Source organism: Pseudophryne corroboree, chromosome 6, assembly GCF_028390025.1.
Source record: "Pseudophryne corroboree isolate aPseCor3 chromosome 6, aPseCor3.hap2, whole genome shotgun sequence".
NCBI lineage: Eukaryota > Metazoa > Chordata > Amphibia > Anura > Myobatrachidae > Pseudophryne > Pseudophryne corroboree.
This window is the reverse complement of record NC_086449.1, coordinates 509,352,906-509,376,733: the sequence shown is the minus strand read 5'-3', so window position 1 is coordinate 509,376,733 and position 23,828 is coordinate 509,352,906. Positions and strand designations below refer to the sequence as shown.

The window sequence follows — 23,828 nt, the reverse complement described above, 5'->3', positions numbered from 1 at the left end:
CCCCAGTGCAGATACATATATCCCCACAGTGTCAGATATGCCCCCAGTGCAGATACACATGCCTCCACAGTGCCAGATATGTCGCCAGTGCAGATACACATACTCCTACAGTGCCAGATATGCCCCCAGTGCAGATACACATACTCCCACAGTGCCAGATATCCCCCATTGCAGATACACATGTCCACTCCCTACAGTGCCAGATATGCCCCCAGTGCAGATACACATACTCCCACAGTGCCAGATATGCCCCCAGTGTAGATACACATACTCCTACAGTGCCAGATATGCCCCCAGTGCAGATACACATATCCCCACAGTGCCAGATATGCCCCCAGTGCAGATACACATACTCCTACAGTGCCAGATATGCCCCCAGTGCAAATACACATATCCCCACAGTGCCAGATATGCCCCCAGTGCAGATACACATGCCTCCACAGTGCCAGATATGCCGCTAGTGCAGATACACATCCTCCCACAGTGCCAGATATGCCCCCAGTGCAGATACAAATGCATCCACAGTGCCAGATATGCCCCCAGTGCAGATACACATGCCTCCACAGTGCCAGATATGCCCCCAGTGCAGATACACATGCCTCCACAGTGCCAGATATGCCGCTAGTGCAGATACACATCCTCCCACAGTGCCAGATATGCCCCCAGTGCAGATACAAATGCATCCACAGTGCCAGATATGCCCCCAGTGCAGATACACATGCCTCCACAGTGCCAGATATACCCCCAGTGCAGATACGCATGCCCCCACAGTGCCAGATATGTCGCCAGTGCAGATACACATACTCCTACAGTGCCAGATATGCCCCCAGTGCAGATACACATACTCCCACAGTGCCAGATATGCCCCCAGTGCAGATACACATACTCCCACAGTGCCAGATATGCCCCCAGTGCAGATACACATACTCCCACAGTGCCAGATATGCCCCCAGTGCAGATACAAATACTCCTACAGTGCCAGATATGCCCCCAGTGCAGATACACATGCCTCCACAGTGCCAGATATGCCCCCAGTGCAGATACGCATGCCCCCACAGTGCCAGATATGTTGCCAGTGCAGATACACATACTCCTACAGTACCAGATATGCTCCCAGTGCAGATACACATACTCCCACAGTGCCAGATATGCCCCCAGTGCAGATACACATACTCCCACAGTGCCAGATATGCCCCCAGTGCAGATACACATGTCCCCACAGTGCCAGATATGCCCCCAGTGCAGATACACATACTCACACAGTGCCAGATATGCCCCCAGTGCAGATACACATACACCCACATTGCCAGATATGCCCCCAGTGCAGATACACATGTCCCCACAGTGCCAAATATGCCCCCAGTGCAGAAATTCATACTCCCACAGTGTCAGATATGCCCCCATTGCAGATACACATGTCCCTACAGTGCCAGATATGCCCCCAGTGCAGATACACATACTTCCACAGTGCCAGATATGCCCCCAGTGCAGATACACATGTCCCCACAGTGCCAGATATGCCCCCAGTGCAGATACACATGTCCCCACAGTGCCAGATATGCCCCCAGTGCAGATACACATATCCCCACAGTGCCAGATATGCCCCCAGTGCAGATACACATGCCCCCACAGTGCCAGATATGCCCCCACTGTTGATACACATGCCCCCACAGTGCCAGATATGCCCCCAGTGTTGATACACATGCACCACATTGCCTCCCACAGTGCCAGATATGCCCCCAGTGCTATACACGTGCCTCCCCCATTGCCAGATATGCCCCCAGTGCTGATACACATGCCCCCACAGTGCCATATATGCCCCCAGTGCTGATACACGTGCCTACCACAGTGCCAGATATGCCCCCAGTGCTGATACACATGCCCCCACAGTGCCAGATATGCCCCCACTGCTGATACACATGCGCCACAGTGCCTCCCACAGTACCAGATATGCCCCCAGTGCTGATACACATGTCCCCGAAACAAAATAAAAGCGCTGCTCACCTCTTTTCAGCTGCTGGTGTGAGGCGAGGAGAGGGGAGCAGAGCGCAGCGTGCGCCTCTCCTACCCCTCCGACTCCAGCGGCGGTGTCTATCTTAAATTCGGCGCCGACCCATGAGCCAACCAGAGCTCACGGTCCGGCAGCCAATCAGGAGCCTTAGCTGCTGGTCCGCGAGCTCTGATTGGCTCATGGGCCGGCGCCAAATTTAAGATAGATACCGCTGCTGTAGATGGAGGGGTAGGAAAGGTGCACGCTGAGCTCTCCTCCCCTCACAGCAGCAGCCGCTGGAGACTTCAGAGTGCGCCGGGCAGCGGTGGCCGGGAGCGGATCGAGCCGGTTGCTGGCCACCGCTGCTGTAGAGAGTGAGTCACTGTGACTCACTGTCTGCAGCAGCGCCCTCTACTGCCTGGCACTCAACGCGGCTGCGTAGCCCGCATACGTAGCCCGCGTATGCATCGGGCCGGCCCTGATTATAATATAATTTTTTTTTTAAAGCGGCGCAACCAGGGGGCACAACTCTACAGGGGGCACAGTACAGCGGGCACGGCACAACTAGGGGGCATAACTCTACAGGAGGTACAGTACTGCGGGCACGGCGCAACTAGGGGGCACAACTCTACTAGGGGCACAACCCTACAGGGGGCATAACTGGCCACGCCCCTTCTCCGTGAAGCCACACCCCAATTTTTTGCCCGGGATTTTAAGAATGTCTATTTACAAAAATAAATGTAAATATTAAGCACACAGTGTAGATAGCTGAATACCCGTGCTTCGCTACGGGATGAGGATGGTAAATTAGAATGATAGTTGTTTGTTGATTTACATTGGTTGGATATCTAGTATATAGGCATATTTTGCTTCCCAGACGCACTTTGAGTAGTGGCCAGACCCCTTTTTGGTCCCCCAAGGGACCCTGCTCTTCCCACTATACAACTCTCAGTCTGTGGCTTCCTGCTGCCTCCATTCCCCTCCTCACATCATGTCAGTGCCCCTGTGAAATTATCGATTTATTTACAGTTTCTTATATAGCACAGCACATTATGTATCTTCTGATATACTGTGTGCTGCTGGATGACCGTGCTACTTCCACTATATAACTCTCAGTGTGTGGGTTTGTGCTACCTCCATTCCACTCCTCATATCATGTCACTGCCCCTGTCACATGCAGCCCTGTCATCACTGACATTTCAAGCATGTCCTGTTATAGTCTGTGCTGCTGGACCACCCCTAGGGGTGCTAGTGGTGTGTTACCCCCACAGCGTTTGTTCCCAGAGTGTAAATAATATGTGTAGTAAGTTTGGTGTCAATTGCTCTAGGCCAGAGATTTTCAACCTTTTAAAACTCGTGGCACACTGAACAAGATTTAAATATTGCCAAGGCACATTCAAACATAATGGTGATGCATGGTGCAGTTGCATGTCCTAGGATATCATGTCGCAGCTTCTCCATAGGTAACGCCTGAGCCAGATCTGAGAAAGCCAGAAGAGCCCAACACTGCCCGGGCCCAAAATTAGAACTGGCTCTGCAACCACTAAACCCACCACTATTTATCGTTCCAGGGTCTCAATAGCGGCAAAACACTGACTGGCCTGGCTGTGCTTCTATGGCGGCACACCTGGAGACTGCTCAGGGCACACTAGTGTACCATAGCACAGTGGTTGAAACACACTGCTCTAGGCATTCCAGAGTTATGCTGACTGCCGAAAAACTCTGTGCTGCTGCCTCACCCCTAGGGGTGCTAGGGGTTTCTTACCCCCACAGTGTTTGTTGCCAGCTTGTAAGTCATATGTGTACCAAGTTTGTTGTAAATTGGTCTAGGTATTCTGGAGTTATGCTGTCTCCTGAAATACTCTGTGCTGCTGTCCCACCCCTAGGGGTGTCTGACCCCCACAGTGTTTGTTTCCTGAGTGTAAGTCATATGTGTACCAAGTTTGTTGTAAATTGGTGTAGCCATTCGGGAGTTATGCTGTCTCCTGAAATACTCTGTGCTTCTGTCCCACCCCTAGTGGTGCTAGGGGTGTCTAAACCCCACAGAGTTTGTTCCCAGATTGTTAGTCAGATGTGTACCAAGTTTTGTGTAAATTGCTCTAGGCCTTCAACAGTTTTGCTGTCTCCTGAAATACTCTGTGCTGCTGTCCCACCTCTAGGGGTGTTAGGGGTGTCTTCCTCCCACAGTGTTTGTTGCCAGATTGTAAGGCATATGTGTATCAAATTTTGAGTACATTGCTCCAGCAATTCCAGAGTTATGGTGTCTCCTGATATACTCTGTGCTGCTGTCTGCCCCCCCTAGGGGCAGTGGGGATTTCAAATTGTTTTAGTTGCCTCCGCCATGTTTTAATAGGCTTGTCTGTAAAATTTCACGATCTTCGCTTGTAAACTGTGGATTTGTATAGACAGACAAATTTTCATTTTTCTATATTAGAAGATAATTATCTGTTTGCAATGCATACAATACAGGTTGAGTATCCCATATCCAAATATTCCGAAATACGGAATATTCCGAAATACGGACTTTTTTGAGTGAGAGTGAGATAGTGAAATCTTTGTTTTTTGATGGTTCAATGTACACAAACTTTGTTTAATACACAAAGTTATTAATAATATTGTATTAAATTACCTTCAGGCTGTGTATATAAGGTGTATATGAAACATAAATGAATTGTGTGAATGTAGACAAACTTTGTTTAATGCACAAAGTTATAAAAAATATTGGCTGAAATTACCTTTAGGCTGTGTGTATAAGGTGTATATGTAACATAAATGCATTCTGTGCTTAGATTTAGGTCCCATCACCATGATAGCTCATTATGGTATCTAATTATTCCAAAATACAGAAAAATCCGATATCCAAAATACCTCTGGTCCCAAGCATTTTGGATAAGGGATACTCAACCTGTATAATTCTTACTAATGTTTTAGAAAAATCAGACCTGACCATTGGGTGAGACTGATCATATAGCATAAAAATGAATGAGTGCCTGATGGAGCAATTCAGCTGCCAATCAGGCACAAGATTCTGGTTGCTGCCTACTGAGATGGCTAGCAGCAGTGTATGAGAAATGTCACTTTTCGCATCGTGGCCATGATGACATTGTCAGATTGAGCAGCATGTACAGCCGCCAGAGAGGGTCATTAACAACCCCCACAAATGCGCAATGGCCGTCATTTGCAGCACGCACACTGTGTATTTAGTCAATATCGCTCAGTAGGGGGAAAATTATCAATATTGACTAAAATATCGCACAGAGGGGTCTATTCAGACCTGGACGCAGCCGCGCGCTTGCACACAGCAGTTGCATCCAGGGGGTCTGCGCACGCACAGCATCTATGTTGTGCATGTTCGACCCTTCACTATGCAAGATGATTGACAGCGGCGGGAGTGCGTCGACCCAGAGTTTCGTGGGTGTGGTGTGCAAAATGGGGGCATGTCGGGAGCATTTTTGGGGCAGCTGATTGACTTCACATGCAACCTCTCCAAAGAAAAAAAAATGTCGCTGGGCCGCCTGCCAGTGCAGCCAGGCTGGGCAGACAGGGGTCACCCTCTAATCGATGCGTTTGCAATTAAATTGCGAATGCATGGTGGGGCAGTGCCACACACATGCTGGCTGGCCATGCCCTGTGCCCTGGGGCAATACCTGTGTCCATCTCTGAATAACCCCCAGTGTGTATGCACCCTAAGCTAGCCATACATCAGACCAACTTTTCTCCAACACTCCAAACTTCCAACCATCCAACTTGTCTGTTCAACTAAAACAGTGCCCCATACATCTCACCAAATTTTTACCAGTGCTCCACACATCTAACCAACTTTTCATCAGACCAACCAACCTTCCAACTTCTGTCCAACTTGTGATGTCACCGAAGTAGGCGGACAGTGCCTTCCTACAGTTCTTCAGTTTTGTTTTGTTTTTTTCATTTCAAAACATGCAGAATTGTCTTTTTTCAGTGAAACTGGGCTTTTCTTTCACCACCATACATTTTATTAGATTTACTTATTTTTATACTGAACTATGGATACCAGCATGGTTGGGCTGCCAAGGCAAATTATATATATATATATATATATATATATATATATATATATACCAGATGTAGATATTCGGCACTCCCAATGTAGTAAAATGTACAGCTTGCCTGGTGCCCTCCTGAGCTTCAAAAAGCAAACATATCACAAATGATAGGCGGCACTCTAGGACTTTTCAAAAATCAAGAACATACGTGACCCTGTTCTGACAGCTTAACGTTTCAGTTTCGGTCATTTTCAATCCGCCACACTTTGCTGGCAGAATCTAATAAAAATTTAAAAAAAAACATGTTTTTTTGGTGTTTTTTTGGGGGGTAATAGCATATCTATTTATATTAGAAGGGATTAGGTACTTGGTTTGTCTTTTTTGGAGGCACAAGTATTATTTGTATATTTTGAAAAAGATTATTATTATTATTTTTTTTTTCTTAATGGAATGGGAAAAACCCGAAAATAAATTGCGTGGGGTCCCCCCTCCAAAGCATAACCAGCCTCGGGCTCTTCGAGCTGGTCCTGGTTCTAAAAATCCGTGGGAAAAACGGACAGGGGATCCCCCGTATTTTTAAAACCAGCACCGGGCTCTGCGCCTGGTGCTGGTGCAAAAAATACGGGGGACAAAAAGAGTAGGGGTCCCCGTATTTTTTACACCAGCATCGGGCTCCACTAGCTGGACAGATAATGCCACAGCCGGGGGTCACTTTTATACAGTGCCCTGCGGCCGTGGCATTAAATATCCAACTAGTCACCCCTGGCCGGGGTACCCTGGGGGAGTGGGGACCCCTTCAATCAAGGGGGGTCCCCCCCAGCCACCCAAGGGCCAGGGGTGAAGCCCGAGGCTGTCCCCCCCATCCAAAGGCTGCGGATGGGGGGCTGATAGCCTTGAGAAAATTGAAAGAATATTGTTTTTTCCAGTAGTACTACAAGTCCCAGCAAGCCTCCCCCGCAAGCTGGTACTTGGAGAACCACAAGTACCAGCATGCGGGAGAAAAACGGGCCCGCTGGTACCTGTAGTTCTAATGGAAAAAAAATACCCAAATAAAAACAGGAGACACACACCGTGACAGTAAAAATTTATTTCACACATGTCGACACACACATACTTACCTATGTTGACACGAAGCAGTCGGTCCTCTTCTCCAAGTAGAATCCACGGGTACCTGAAAATAAAAGATAATTATACTCACCTGATCCAGGGTCCAGATTATAATCCACGTACTTGGCAAAACAACAAACCGAACACCCGGACCAAACGGACTGAAAGGGGTCCCATGTTTACACATGGGACCCCTTTCCACTAATGCAGAGACACCCTGGCGGGCGGGTGGGGGGGGGGGGGGGCTGAATTACCGGTGCGGGCTGGAGCTGGCCCTGGTGGTGGTGAGCGGGAAGGGGTGCTGCGATCTTGGGGGGCAGTGACTGCAGGAGGGGAGCAGAGGTCCCGCGATTGCGGGTGATATGCGGGGGGTGCCGCGATCGCGGGTAAGCTGCGGGGGGTGACGCGATTGCGGGTAAGCTGCGGGGGGTGCCGCGATCGCGGGTGGGGTGCGGGGGGTGCCGCGATCGCGGGTGGGGTGCGGGGGTGCCACAACCGCAGGTGGGGTGCCAGTGATCGGGGGTGGCGTGCGGGGGTGCAGCAATCATGGGTGGGGTGCGGGGGGCGCCGCGATCATGGGGTATCGCGGGAAGGGTGCCACTGCTGGGTGTCCTCCGCTACCACTGCCTGTGGTCTGTTGTGACAGGGGCAGCCCGGCAGCAGCGATGTACTGCCGTAGCTGCCCCTGGTCCTCCTCCCGCTCCGCCGCCGCTGCTGAGGGTCCCGTTGTGACAGGGGCAGCCCGGCAGCAGTGATGTACTGCCGTAGCTGCCCCTGGTCCTCCTCCCGCTCCGCCGCCGCTGCTGAGGGTCCCGTTGTGACAGAGGCAGCCCGGCAGCAGCGATGTACTGCCGTAGCTGCCCCTGGTCCTTCTCCCGCTCCGCCGCCGCTGCTGAGGGTCCCGTTGTGACAGGGGCAGCCCGGCAGCAGCGATGTACTGCCGCTGCTGCCCCTGAACCTCCGCCCGGCTCATGGTCCACAGTGCTGCCCAGCAGGCAGTGATGGTGACAGAAGTAGGTGGACACTGCTGGCCAGTGTCCGCCTACTTATCGTTCAGTTCTCCCTACACCTGAACGATTAGTTGGGAAAATCAAACAAGTTTGATTTTCCCAACTAGTTGGACAGACCGTTTCTGGCCGTTTTCTAGGGTGTGGGAGCAAACGGCTGATCATCGTTTGCTCCCACACACTGCCAGATTATCGTTCCAACCAGCCAACTAGTTGGCTGGTTGGAACGATATCTTCCTGATGTATGGCTAGCATACTGTTAAGATATGTTTAATGACAAACTGCTCTTTACAACACTACAGTGGAAGTAAATAGCTGTCCAGCGACTCACCCGGTTTCCTGCTAAGCCACTCAGTGGCTTTTTAAACTGCAGATCGCATGGCAGATACAGAGTAATAATTAGCATTTTTTATTTATATTCACAGAAAATCCACAACGTGACGGGTTAAAGGGTATGTATCACAGTTTTGTCATTAATGTTTATTGCATAGACAAAAGCTTTATCACCTGCACATGACCTAGAAATATATCCAGAACAAAAACAATGCATGCAATAATCACTACATCTTCCTGGTAGTCTTTTTGCTATCAACAATACAGGCATAGGGGGTAATTCTGAGTTGATCGCAGCAGCAAGTTTGTTAGCAATTGGGCAAAACCATGTGCACTGCAGGGGAGGCAGATATAACATTTGCAGAGAGAGTTAGATTTGGGTGGGTTATTTTGTTTCTGTGCAGGGTAAATACTGGCTGCTTTATTTTTACACTGCAATTTAGATTTCAGTTTGAACACACCCCACCCAAATCTAACTCTCTCTGCACATGTTACATCTGCCCCACCTGCTGTGCACATGGTTTTGCCCAACTGCTAACTGCTAGTCCGTCCCGCATGTCAGTGCCGCCCCCCCTCCGCAGAAGTGCAAAGGCATCGCACAGCGGCTATGCCTTTGCACTTCAAGAGTAGCTCCCGACCAGTGCAGCTTTTGCGTGCTGGCCGGGAGCTACTCGTCGCTCCCCGGCCTGCAGCGGCTGCGTGTGATGTCAAGCTGCTGCCGCGGACCCCCCCCCAACGCCGCCGTCCAGCCCCCTCCCGCCCAGCGACCGCCTCTGTCTCAGAGGCGATCACTAGGAAATGACGGCTGCCATGCGCTGGCGCACTGAGGCGCTGGTGCATGCGCAATTCCGACCCGATCGCTGTGCTGCGAGAAACTGCAGCGAGCGATCGGGTCGGAATGACCCCCTATGGTCCTCCAACTAGAACTGGCAAAACATGTTGTACTTAGATTGCGGTTCCTAAGGAATGCTAAATGGTATTAATGTAGACTTGCATGGTTGTTATAGGTGTTACTTTGTTGGTGGTCAATGCAAGGGGGAGATCAGCTCTGAGCAGGGATGGACTGTGACCACAATTCGGCACTGGCGTTTGCGTGCGTGCGTGCTCGGCACGGGGGGGCCCACATGGCAGAGGGGGCGCACAGGCAAGGTGCATGTGGGCGTACCACGAGTCCACGCCCCCATTTTTAGTGAAATGCACACTACCGGTGGGGTCGTGCAGACATGGTGCACGGGGGCGTACCACGAGTCAGGGGGCGTGGACTCGCAGCATGCCCCCATATTTCTAAGAAACAAACACGGCGGTGGGTAACACAAACAGAGAGCTGGAAGCTGCGCGCGGCCTTCCTGGCTCTCAGTGTGAACGGACCAGCCCATCAGCCCTCCTGGCATTTGCCAGAAGTGCCGGATGCGCAGTCCAGCCCTAGCTCCGAGGTTGGTTCATACTAGTGGTTAGATGGTTAAAGAAGGATAGTATTGCTAAATGGTAAAACAGAAATATGAGAGATGAAGATGTAAAGATATTAAATGAAGTGATATAGAAGACAGTGGGGATATAAACTTAATGGAGTTTGTTACTGAATGTGAATGAAAAGATGTGTGTATTATTGTTTTTATAGAGGTGGTCATTCCGAGTTGATCGCAGCCAGCAACTTTTTGCTGCTGCTGCGATCAATAGTCCACGCCTATGGGGGAGTGTATTTTAGCTTAGCAGGGCTGCGATCGCTTGTGCAGCCCTGCTAAGCTAAAATAAAATCAAGCAGAAGTAGACTAGGGCTGGACATACCCTGTGCGATGGATCCAGCGATGATGGGCCCGGCTTTGACGTCACTCCTCCACCCTCCGTTGTCCTGGACACGTCTGCGTTTTACTCACCACTCCCCGAAAACGCTCTCCAACGGTCCGGATCCGCCCATCCACACCTCCATGCGGTCAATCTTCTCCTGTCGGTAGCTGCGACGTAACCCGGCGACCCCTGTCACCGGGCAACGTCGCACATGTGCCCTGCGCCCACGCACACATGCATTCCGCACCTGTTCGCACCGCAGCGAAAAATTGCTGCGTGCGAACGGGCCGGAATGACCCCCAGAATCACCAGCCTCTCTGTTTCACAGCCTTTGTATGAGTCTCTCACACACACATTCAAGTATCAGCAGAATGCATTCAAGTAAATAATTTAGTTTTTTGCATAAAGTTTTTATTTCTGTTTTCTAGTACCAGTTACACACTAAGCCACAATCAGAGAATCATTCTTTGGTTTTCCAAGGAATTTTACAATATCACATTTCTCTGTGTAATACTGTAGTTTTACAGAAAAAAAACTGCTTATCTCCCTTTACCTTTTTCTTTTTTTTTGTTTCTTTTTTAATAGATTACTGTTTATCACTCTGTTAACACCAACCCCAGAAATGCAGTGTATTTGTCTACATTAACCATATATAACTACAGACTTTCATTAAGATAAGTAAATATATAGGGGCCCATTTAACAATGAGTTTTAGCTATTTAAAACACATTGTTTATGATAAATGGTGCTCCAACCAATCCGCTCTGAACAATCATTTTTCAAACACATGATGTTTGGGAGCTGATTGGCTGGAGCACCATTTATAATAAACAAAAAGTTTTACATAGCTACAACTCGTTGACAAATGGAACCCATAGTACAGAAATAGGCCTTTTCTTCTTAACTTATTTCACTTTTTTTGCATATTGGTCAAATGGGTTTAGTAGCAGTTACCAAGGCTGGACTGCCCATCTGGCACTTCTGGCACATGTCACAAGAGCCAATGGGCTGGTGGGCCGGTCCGGTCACATAGAGAGATTGGAAGGCCGTGTGCGCAGCTTCTGGCTCTTTGTCTGTCCCTCCCCCCTGCCCTAAGTGCTGGTTGCTAAGAAATACGGGAGCGTGCTGCGAGTCCACACCCCCCTAACTCGCAGCACGTCCCCATGAATAGTGTCCACGCACCCCCTTTCGCATCGCGTGCATGTCAGGAGCGCTTTGCGGCCGCAGTCCCTCCATGGCAGTTACTATTAGGTCAATGGGTTTGCATAATATGAATCAGGCCCTGTGTCATGTATTCTCTGTGATGGTATACATTTTGCGCCCCACCCCCACGCTGTACAGTATTCTGCACTGTCACCAAACACACAATTCCAGTGTCTCTCATAAATAACTTATAAAATGCTACTAGATCCATGTAGTCACAACAGCAGCTCACCAGAGCCTGAGAAAACAGTCTATAGATCAGTGTGTTTCAAATGTTCTATTTCAGGGGTTCTCAAACTATTTTGCTCTGGGACCCCCAGTGGCAAACGCAGGATTTGCATGGGGGGGTTTCCAGAACTGGGCGGAGCCAATCACGGGGGTGGGGATTGAGGTGACCCAGTATATGCTGGGTCCGTAAAACTAGTGTGTCTGTGTGTGTGTGTGTGTGTGTGTATATATATATATATATATATCTACACACACATATATATATATATATATATATATATATACATACATACATATATCTACACACACATATATATATATATATATATATACACATACACACACACACACATACATATACACGGGTGGTCTTCAGTATGCCGGCGGTCGGGCTCCTGGCGACCAGCATACCGGCGCTGGGAGCCTGACCGCCGGCATACCGACACTTATTCTCCCTCGTGGGGGTCCACGACCCCCCTGGAGGGAGAATAGAATAGTGTGGCGAGCGCAGCGAGCCCGCAAGGGGCTCATTTGCGCTCTCCACACTGTTGGTAAGCCGGCGGCCGGCCTCCCAGCGCCGGTATACTGGTCACCGGGAGGCCGGCTGCCAGGAGATCGTAGTGAACCCATATACACATATACATAGCATATTAAACATGCATACATATATATATATATATACACACACATACAGTACACATATATATACACATGTATATATATCATGTGTGTGTGTGTGTGTGTGTGTGTGTGTGTGTGTGTTTGTATGTATGTATGTATATACATGTGTATATATGTAGGCACATGGATATATATGTACTATAATTAAAATAAAGTAAACTTTTATTGCACTTGCAAGTGCCACCAGGAAGACAGCAGGCTGCAGAGGACGCTAGACAGTCATTAATAATACTCATGCAGCTAAAAAAAAAAAAAAAAAAAAATATATATATTTTTTTTTTTAGTGGAGGGGGGTTTCTGGGTACTCGGAAACCCCCCCTGGGTGCGCCACTGACCCCGTCAGACAATAAATATTATTACAGGACCCCAGCAAGTTACCGCAGATTGGCGGCCGCACATGTGTGGTCAGCAGACAGCACATGCCCAGTAGCATTGCGAAGGCACATAACAGAAGTGAAGTGACTGCTAATGCCATCACCTTATTTCTTACACAATTGCAGGGATGAGCTCCTTTAGTCCCTGCCCTGCATGTGTTGTTGTTTTTATATATATATTATGCGCATGTTAAGTTTATACCTGCTGTGACAGATAGAGGCATAGGTTGGCAGGGTGACAGAGGATGACAGGGTGACTGGAAGGCAGTGGGTAAAGGAGGATGGCGGGGGGTGCCAGGAGGATGAAAGAGGAAGTGAGGAGTGGCAGAGGATGACTAGAGAGAGGCAGTGAGTGTGTAATTACTGAGATTTCCTTGTTCACCCTCCACACCCTACACTGTATGATCCCCTGTTCCCCCGTCAAAAACAAACACATCCCAGAAAGTCTCTGCTCAGTCCTCCCCTCCTTTCCCTTCATGCTCCCCTGCTGCTGCTTCCCGGAACCCCTTTTTCCCCTTGTGGTGCACCCCCCATGCTGCATTTACAAGAGTTCTTCACAGACTGTGGTCCGCTGCTGTCTGTCTGTGTCACCTGCAAGTTTCCTACAACTCAGAAGCCCCATCACCCAGGCGCACCCTTGCAGTTATTATTTAAACATATGTACTTATTTAAAAATAATTGTTATGATTGCAGTGGACGGGGTATTTTTCTTTTTCTTTTTAGCTCTCCTGCATTAGGGAAATTGAATTTAATCAACGAAAGAGCCTATGGGGGTCATTCCGACCTGATCACTCGCTGCAGTTTGTCGCAGTGCAGCGATCGGGTCAGAACTGCGCATGCACCGGCACCGCAGTGCGCCGGCGCATGGCAGCTTTCGTTTCCTATAAATCGCCTCTGAGACAGACGCGGTCGATGGGCGGGAGGGGGCTGAACGGCGGCATTAAGCCGTGTACAGTCAGACATCGTGTACCGATAGTCCATCTTTATATGCACATGGGCACAGTCACAACACAGTCAGCAAGCATCTCGACAAGATGCCCATTTCCTGCGGCACTAACATAGAGACACACTAGTGTCCACCTTTGAATCATCCCCTATGGGTTCTGTGAGTTCCTCACAATATAAGAATTTAGTAGAATTGCTTGGGAAAATAATATTCTACTATCATTGCAATTATGACTTGTTATTCAAAGGTCATAGTTCCAAGTGTCCATATATGAGCCAATAATCATTGTGTATATAACAAGTCAGGTATGGTAAGCTAACCTGTCAAGTCTACACCAGAGTCAAGCTGCATGTGCGCTGTTATCACTCTTTATTGAAAAATTAATGAAACCTTCTCGAAGCAAAATGAATTGTAACACAATGGAGTGAAAGTAATAGCCTGCAACAGGGGTGGGTGTGGGGTGTTATTTGTGTAAAGTGGGCATGGCTTCACAACAAAGGCGTGGCCTTGAAGGGAATGCCATATCCTTATGACAGGAAGAGGGTGATCCTTGGAGAGGCAGCAGATGACAGGAGAGAGAGGGTGATTGGGAGATAGTGACGCCAGGGATAGGCAGTGGGTGACAGGGAGAGATAGTGGGAGATGGAGAGGCAGGGGGTGACAGAAGAGGGTTTCAGTGGGAGGCAGTGGGTGATACCATTAGGAAGTAGTAGATGACAGGGAGAGGCAGTGAATAGCAATGGGTGATATCAGGAGGCAGTGGGAGACAGAGAGGCAGTAAGTGACCATGGGTGGCAGAGGGTGACAAGGAAAGGCAGTGGATGACTGGGAAAAGCAGTAGATTACTGGGAGAGGCAGTGGGCAACAGTGGGAGCAGAGAGTGACTGGAGAACAAGCACGTGATGCCCACAAGCTGGTGATACCCCATCCTTCAGTGCAGCCCCAGGTGTGTCCAGTGGTAGAAGGGGCAGGGATGGGGGCTTTCATCTCATGGAATTAGCAACACGGCAAGATGGCGACCGCGACCTCATTGGTTCCCGCTCACTTGATTGTGTGGGTCTACATGTTCCTGGGGGCATCAGGTGAGAGGGTTACTGCGGGAGTGAGGGGGCATTGGAGACCCTGACAGATGTAAGCATACGGCTGATCCCGCTGTTCCCGGGGGCATTCCCTGGAGATACCAAGGTTGGGTGAGAGGAGATTATGGGGGTTACTGCGGGAATGAGGGGATTATGGAGGTCGGAAACGGCAGCAGTATCCTGCTGCAATGAGGTCAGATCTCAGGTCCTGTTTTGCTGCCTCGGGTGGGTTGGGTCTCTGGGGATCTTTAGCTTATAAAAAGAAAATCTCCTAAATGACAGGGGTGGATTGATGCACCCTTCTCCACCCTGAATTCACCTATGGCCTGGGAATTGGCGGGTTCCCAGCGAGTCTGCCAGATGTTTTAAACTAGCGTTCATTTAAAAGGCAAAACCATGTTGGGCGGAGGTGGAGGCGGTGCTGGGAGATGAGCTCATCTCCGCGCCGCCTCTCCCTATCTAGTAAACGGGTCCTCAGTCGCTTCGACCCAGGAGCCCATTTACGCAGCCACTGACCCGTATTCAACCCGGGTATAACACTGCTTTATACCCGGGTTGAATTGCCGGGTCAGGCGACCCGGGATTTCGGCTATGCCCCTTTTACACTGCACGCCGACCCGTGTCACCCGGCAATATGCCGGGTCGATACCGGGTTATTTGTGCGGTGTGAAAGGGGTATAAATGGGGCTGACCCGGGAATAACCTGGGACCAATGTGCAGTGTAAACAGGGTTTGACCCTAGTCTGACCCAGGTTGGAACTGTGGGGCTAATTCAACATCATACACTGAAGTGCTAAAATCACTATTTGCTGATTTTAGCACTTCAGCTTATGCGCACTTGCCGGTGCGCGCATGTGCAAGATCTTAAACTGAGTTCTCTTCAGAACGCAGTCTAAGTCCTGGCGGGGGACATTTACAGGGTGTCGACGCCATGTTTTGTGGGTGTCATTGCATCCTTTGGGGGGGACAGTCTGGATAACGGAGGTGTGCCCGGACCGTTTGTGGGGCAGGCCATCGCGACCCAGAAGATGGTTGCCCGTCGACTGCCTCCGCAGCTAGGCTGCGTAGGCAGGGGGCAACCCTAATCATGTGAGCCCTTCGCTGCTGAGCAAAGTGCTCGCATGTTAGCGGGGTGGCAGGACCCAGCATGCGGGGCGGACTTGCACTGTGCTGGGCGTCCCCCCGCATGTCCGTGTATAGGGTTGTACTGTAGTTGTGCAATTTTTCTCACAGCTACAACCCATGCAGAATTGGGCCTAGTGTTTGGAAACCTGGGTCGAACCTGGTTTTTGATGTAAAAGTGGTATAAGACACTTTTCCTGACTCAGCAGTAAACAGAAAATATTTATCAGTGTAGGTACAAACTGCCCATTATATTATTCTCTGTTATGATAAATTATTTCACATCTTTCAAATGGTCTGGCAGAAACATGATTAAGAAATAATACTTTGAATTTTTATTTTTTTTTAAACATGAGAGAACTAGGAGAGTAATTCAGATCTGATCACTGCTGTGCGTTTTTGCACAGCGGCGATCAGGTCCTACAGATGGGTCCTCCGTTATCTTGGCTGACTGAAGCATTAGTCACGATCAAGCATACGCAGCGTACCTGGGCGCAAGGAGGCGTGCCTAGTCGAAGGGAGGTGCACAGAGTGTTTGGTGTTACCTTTGAGAGTAATACCTAAGATCATCCACCAGATGTCGCTTTTTAAAATCACCAATGCGCAAGCGTGTGGTCTCCATTAAAATACAATACTGAACTACAGCGTAAGAACTACTATACTGGTGCATCTCATTACGCTACATTATGCTACAGTATGTCATACAGTATATACCAGTATATACAGTACAGACGCAAATAGTACAGCATATACAGATGCAAACTAACAAGTTATAGATACAGTATGGTCTATTGATGTTAGGGATATGTGAGCGTCTTGTGTACGCAGATGCAACTAATGTGTGAAAGGAATAATGTAGCTCATTGACTTTACAGTATGTACATTGCATGAAATGAGCGTCCGAATCCCCTAACGGCATAAACGAACACCAATGGGAGGGAATCGCTCTTTGCAGTACTTTTACACATGAACTTGAGAATCTTCCATGCAGTGTTGTTGCCAAGCGATGAAGGCTCCCACCTGCCCGTTGATAGTCCCGGGTTGGATTCCCAAAGTACCAATCTTTTTTTTTTTGTATTCCCGTGACATTCACTTTATTATTATTTTTTTCTGTGTAATCCATTGTAAAACATTCAAAGGAAGGGTGCACACAGGTTTCACACAAATTGGGGTAAATCTGCAGGAGTGACTCATTCGCTATCTAAAATACACAGAGGTAATGAGCACTTATAGATATACCAGTAAATATAAATTAGTGTATTCTGACGCAACTAACTGTTCAAGCAACACAGTACTGTAGATCGTCGGCGTTAGAGAATCTGTGTTGTACATTATAAGCTGTTTGTGCTAATTAGTACTCTAATAGAAAAAACTGTACAGAGATACTAAGGACAGTGATTTGGAATCCAGGAACTTAGGGAGGAGCTTTTATCTCTCTCCATTATACATAGAAAGATTAAACTTGCCACTCTACATTACAAGCTGTTCGTGCTAATTAGTACACTAGTAGTGTACTAATTAGCACAAACAGATTGTAACGTAGAGTGGCAAGTTTAAGCTGTTCGTGCTAATTAGTACACTAGTAGTGTACGAATTAGCATGAACAGCTTGTAACATAGAGTGGCAAGTTTAATGTTTCTATGTATAATGGAGAGAGATAAAAGCTCCTCCCTAAGTTCCTGGATGCCAAATCACCGTACTTAGTATCTCTGTACAGTATGTTCTATTAGGGTACTAATTAGCTGTTTGTGCTAATTAGTACTCTAATAGAAAATACTGTACAGAGATACTAAGGATAGCGATTTGGCATCCAGGAACTTAGGGAGGAGCTTTTATCTCTCTCCATTATACATAGAAATATTAAACTTGCCACTCTATGTTACAAGCTGTTCATGATAGTTAGTACACTAGTAGAACATACTGTACAGAGATACTAAGAACGGTGATCTGGCATCCAGGAACTTAGGGAGGAGCTTTTATCTCTCTCCATTCTAAATGCTCTTAGGGGACTCAGGCGCTCATTTAGTGCACTATACATACTGTAAAGTCAATGAGCTACATTATTCCTTTCACACATTAATTGCGTCTGCATACACAAGTGTTTTAACATGTTCATTTGTGTCTGTATAAACTATACACACAGTGATTTGGCATCCAGGAACATAGGGAGGAGCTTTTATCTCTCTTCATTGTAATCTTTCTAAGTGTAACGGAGAGAGATAAAAGCTCCTCCCTAAGTTCCTGGATGCCAAATCACCATCCTTAGTATCTCTGTACAGTATGTTCTACTAGTGTACTAATTAGCACGAACAGCTTCTAACATACAGTGGCAAGTTTAATCTTTTTATGTATAATGGAGAGAGATAAAAGCGCCCTAAGTTCCTGGATGCCAAATCACCGTCCTTAGTATCTCTGTACAGTATGTTCTAGTGTACTAATTAGCACGAACAGCTTGTAATGTAGAGTGGCAAGTTTAATCTTTCTATGTAAAATGGAGAGAGATAAAAGCTCCTCCCTTAGTTCCTGGATGCCAAATCACTGTCCTTAGTATCTCTGTACAGTATTTTTTATTAGATTACTAATTAGCATGAACAGCTAATTAGTACCCTAATAGAAGATACTGCACAAAGGTACTAAGGACAGTGATTTGGCATCCAGGAACTTATGGAGGAGCTTTTATCTCTCTCCATTATACATAGAAAGATTAAACTTGCCACTCTATGTTACAAGCAGTTTGTGCTAATTAGTACACTAGTAGTGTACTAATTAGCACGAACAGCTTAAACTTGCCACTCTACGTTACAATCTGTTTGTGCTAATTAGTACATTACTAGTGTACTAATTAGCACGAACAGCTTGTAATGTAGAGTGGCAAGTTTAATCTTTCTATGTATAATGGAGAGAGATAAAAGCTCCTCCCTAAGTTCCTGGATGCCAAATCACTGTCCTTAGTATCTCTGTACAGTTTTTTCTATTAGAGTACTAATTAGCACAAACAGCTTATAATGTACAACACAGATTCTCTAATGCCGACGATCTACAGTACTGTGTTGCTCAAACAGTTAGTTGCATCAGAATACACTAATTTATATTTACTGGCATGTCTATAGGTGCTCATTACCGCTGTGTATTTTAGATAGCGAATGAGTCACTCCTGCAGATTTACCCCGATTTGTGTGAAACCTGTGTACACCCTTCCTTTGAATGTTTAAATGTTTTACAATGGATTACACAGAAAAAATAATAATAATAAAGTGAATGTCACGGGAACATAAAAAAAAAAAGATTGACACTTTGGGAATTGAACCCGGGACTCTCAGCTTGGCAGACGGGAGCCTTCATCACTAGCCCACAGAACTGCATGGAATATTCTCAAGTTCATGTGTAAAAGTACTGCACAGAGCGATTCCTTCCCATTGGTGTTTGTTTATGCTGTTAGGGGACTCGGACGCTCATTTCGTGCACTGTACATACTGTAAAGTCAATAAGCTACATTATTCCTTTCACACATTAGTTGCGTCTGCATACACAAGTGTTTTAACAGATTCGTTTGAGTCTGAATAAACTATTTTTTTATTTTTTACTCTGTCCATCTGACCATTGGTCACCATCTGTGTGTACACTATGCAGTACAGGACTGTATATTAACAACACAGTCATCACTGACCATTTGCCAAAGCTTGCACTGTAGATAAATCCGCCGCTATTCAAACTAAAGTACTGGATTAGTGAAGCATTAGCCACCCAGTAGTGGAGATGTGTATTGCATGCTGAGTATCTAGTCATGCCTCAGCGCGCCTGTCCGTGATTAAACTCAGCAACCTAAGCTATCGCCTAGGCATGACTAAACTTCCGTCTAGGCGCAGAAACAGTCAAGATAACGGAGGACCCATCTGTAACTGTGCATGCGTATGGACTGCAATGTGCACGTCGGACAACAACAACGGACAGCGACGGGATGGTGTGAAAATTCGATCGCACGGGCGTTCACAAGGTGATTGACAGGAAGAGGCCGTTTGTGGGTGGCAATTGAGTGTTTACAGGAGTGTCTGGAAAAATGCAGGCTTGTCCAAGCGTTATCAGGGAGGGTGTCTGATGTCAGCTCCGGACCTGATCAGCCTGTTCTCATTGCACTGGAGGAGTAAGTCCTGGGCTGCGCAAAGACTGCACAAGGTGGATTTTTGCAGCTTGGCATAAACATGAGATCGCATACTTGCACGGCGAATTTAAACTCCCCCTGGAGGCGGCGACTATCTGATCGCAGGACAGCAAAATTAGCAGCTCAGCGATCAGATCTGAATTACCCCCTAAATCCACTCTCTTCCTTTGACCATCAAAAGTCTGACACAGAAATACTTTCATAATAGAAAGTACTATGGATGCACATCAATTGCTTTCCTATTTTACCTTAACTAATTGTTCCACCACGCCATCTCCTGGAGGTATTCCCCAGCATAGGTGTACAACTAGAGGTAACACAACACATACTGTACTGTATGTACTAAATACAATTTTTCTTATTTTGCCACACAAACTTAATGAAACCCAGTGCTTCTCTTGTAATGGTACTATATGGTACGCAATATAGACACCATTATTTATATGTTTATTTGTGTGTAATTTAGAATTTTTATATCAAGTTCCAGAAATTATTTTAAAATGAGTAAAATAAGTATCTGAAAAACATGTCTAGTGTATGAAAACTACTAATAATCATCTAGGTTGGTTGATGGGGCAACTTCTCCACTGGCTCACTTCTCCGCTCTAATCACTGCTTAGTAAATGTCGCCTTAAACATTGAGAGATAAAAACTAAAGTAGTATGGCAGCGTCAGAAATTATGACGAATAGGCCCTAGGAAAATAACAGAAAAGTTCTATTAATGAAAAGTGTGGCTCTTAAGAGATAGGATGTTGAAATTTGATGTGATCCTTGCTGCATCTCCAAATATTCTCTGCAAACCTTGGCCCTTATCCAGTTTGCAGCAGCATCTACTACAGGCAGGAAGGCAGCGTGCACATTAAAGTGTGTAGGTCAGACCATTATGGAGCAACAGTATAAAAAAAACAATTGTTTTATGTGAGCAAAAGTAGAAAATGACAGAGTAGACACAGAGATCTATTACCACCCCTCAATAACTGTGGTTCATGGTCAATAATAATATAGCGCATTACCGCTATGCTATGTCCAGCTCTCATAAAATGACCCGCCACTGGTTGGTCACTGTCTCCCGATTTTAATGCAGCCCGAATAGCTGAGTTATGGTTAGCAATATGTTCCCTGAATGTACTATCTGGGTTTTTTTCATGCATCTAGAGAAGCAAGGCTTGCTTCTCTAGAGGCAGAAACATACGCGATTGGGTGATGCGTACCGACATCACTGGCTTACAGTCTGCCCAAAGTTAGCAAAATTTTCTGTCCTTACAAAACGGTTGCTATCGTTGTCTCAGTTGTACAACATGTCGATCCTTAACTACAGGCAAATGTTTCAATCATCCACATAGTGGCAACAAATATACCATCAATCATAGGGTTACATGTACAACTAAGTTCATTATATATCTTTTAACGTGTCCCTGTGGGTTAAGCTATGTAGGAAAAACAGATAGGACACTCAGGGAACATATTGCTAACCATAAATCAGCTATTCAGGCTGCATTAAAATCGGGAGACAGTGGCCAACCAGTGGCGCGTCATTTTATGAGAGCAGGACATAGCATAGTGGTAATGCGCTATATTATTATTGACCATCAACCACAGTTATTGAGGGGTGGTAATAGATCTCTGCGTCTACTCTATAAGGAGACAAAATGGATTCATGAGCTTGGTACTTTAGCGCCGCGTGGGTTAAACGAAACCTTAGGGTTGCATTGTTTTCTCAACATGGATTGTTTTAATTCTGTGTGTAATGTTTCTTTATTATTCAGCTTCTATTATTGTTGCTCTATGAATATCCTATTTGGTTACTGTATATCCGTGATTTTGATGTAGCTAACCTGCATCTCTGTCTTCTGATGGGGGTATGTGCTGCCTTTCATACGTTTATTTTGTTATTGTAAACTGAAATATTGTATTTATAAGTATTGGAGGTAAAATAATGTATTTGTAAATATGTTTCAAATTCGTTCCTGATGTTGCAAATATACAGGTATCTATGTGGCCATATCCGCTAGTGTATGTTTAGTTTTGGTGTGTTAGGTTACTATGACAACGGGCGAAGGATGGTGACGCACTTGGTGGGCGTCTTCATACCGGAACCCGTGCTAAGCAGTAATTACACGTGGAGGGGTAAGATATTTAAGGAGTTTGTTTGGTACTGTGTGTTTTATCCTGATGACGAATAAACATTCAAAACGTTGCTACATTTCTGCCTCTGAGTCACATGAAATATCTGAGTGTCGCCTCTACTTGCTGCATGCTGGACCTTCACTGTAAGGGACCTAGGAGGGCACCGGAAAATTACTATTGGGAGTGCTGCTTCAACTCCAGTCTATATGTATGTATGTATGTATATATATATATATATATATATATATATATACATATATATATATATTAGCTAAATTGCAATTTTTAAAGGACTATTATCAGAATAATGATTTCATTTTTTCTTTGCAGATTATTCCAGTGGGTGTCCCCATTCAACTACCTTGAATTGCAATTTGCCATGCCTTATTACTGTAGTAGTACTTGGTTTTCTAATTATCTTAAACTTTATTATGATGAACACACCATTGTAGGACAATCATTTAAAAGTGAAAATAATGCTAGATGAGTACACTTTGTATGTATTGCTCATTCAAGATATTCGCCATCTGCAGTTTAATTTAATGTCTTTTCCTGTATTAGTATGTTTCAGTTGAAATGTTTGTTAAATTTAGAATGTGAAAAAGAGCTTTTTTCTATAGGGTACAGTATCTTTGACATAGTGGTATAGGTATTAAATTAGTGGGTATTGATCTTATTTAAAAAAAAAAAAGAAATTCATAGCCAAGTACAAACATGGAGTCAAGCATAAAATACATATCTGCATTAATTAGAAAAGATCCAAAGAAGCCAATAAATAGTTCCTCTTCTTGCTCTAGTTTGTTACAAGCTCCTTCACACATGACATGTAAGAAACTGATGAGATAATGTATTCTGCGCTCGGATGCGAAGCTGCTCAGTCAAATCCTGTAGTAATGTAAAATAAGATACAAGCGCTATGTATTTAATGTTTAAGCACTGATATGTACTTACCATATATATATATATATATATATATATATCAGTGCATAAACATTACATACATAGTGCTTGTATTTAATTTTGCGTGTAAGAAACTGAAATTAAATTACATTGTGGGCACTGCAAGATTGATCATACGTCATGTTTTCTTAATGGCGTCAGTTGATCAAAACATACAGGCTGATGATCTCATCCAAATGCATTTTCTGGCCTCTGACATAAATTGATACTGTATGTGTTGTTTTGGGCCCGTATACACCCAATTGGCTGGCAGAATAACACTGTAACTTGGCATCTTTACATTATACATTAGCAATGCATAGGATAGGTGCCTCAAAAAATCTTTAAAATAGATTTCATTTAACACAAGATATGTGTTATGCATAAGCAATGTTAAAGTCAATATAGGTGATATAAGCAATGTTTAAAGTCAATATCTTTTGTAACTTTAAAAACATGTTTGGTTACCACATTAAACTGTTAACAGAATTTTTGATGTTGAAATTTTTTTTCTTTCTCAATTAAATACTCACAAGATGTGTAGAATTCTGACCAGCAGTCTATGTGATCCAGCCTCAAAGCAGCCATCCTCCTGCTCCCTGACATACATGTTTCAATGGTGTAACCCAGTGATGGCTAACCTTGACACTCCAGCTGTTGTTGAACTACATATCCCAGCATGCCCTGCTACAGTTTTGTTATTTGGCCATGCTAAAACTGATGCA

General features: G+C 45.9%; 1 protein-coding gene across 4 annotated transcripts in view; it reads left to right on the top strand.

The window, feature by feature from the left end:
* LOC134932740 (GLIPR1-like protein 1) overlaps positions 1–23,592 on the top strand; it is an 89,246-nt gene extending 65,654 nt beyond the window's left edge. For 2 of the 4 annotated variants that reach the window (XM_063927434.1, XM_063927437.1), the window contains exons 5-6: positions 8,552–8,578; positions 22,495–23,592. In XM_063927434.1, coding sequence (XP_063783504.1) covers positions 8,552–8,578; positions 22,495–22,616 — 149 coding nt within the window. In that variant the 3' untranslated portion in view covers positions 22,617–23,592. The remainder of the gene's footprint in view (positions 1–8,551; positions 8,579–22,494) is intronic. The other 2 variants (XM_063927436.1, XM_063927435.1) reach the window with 1 other exon arrangement.
* Positions 23,593–23,828: the final 236 nt, after the last annotated feature.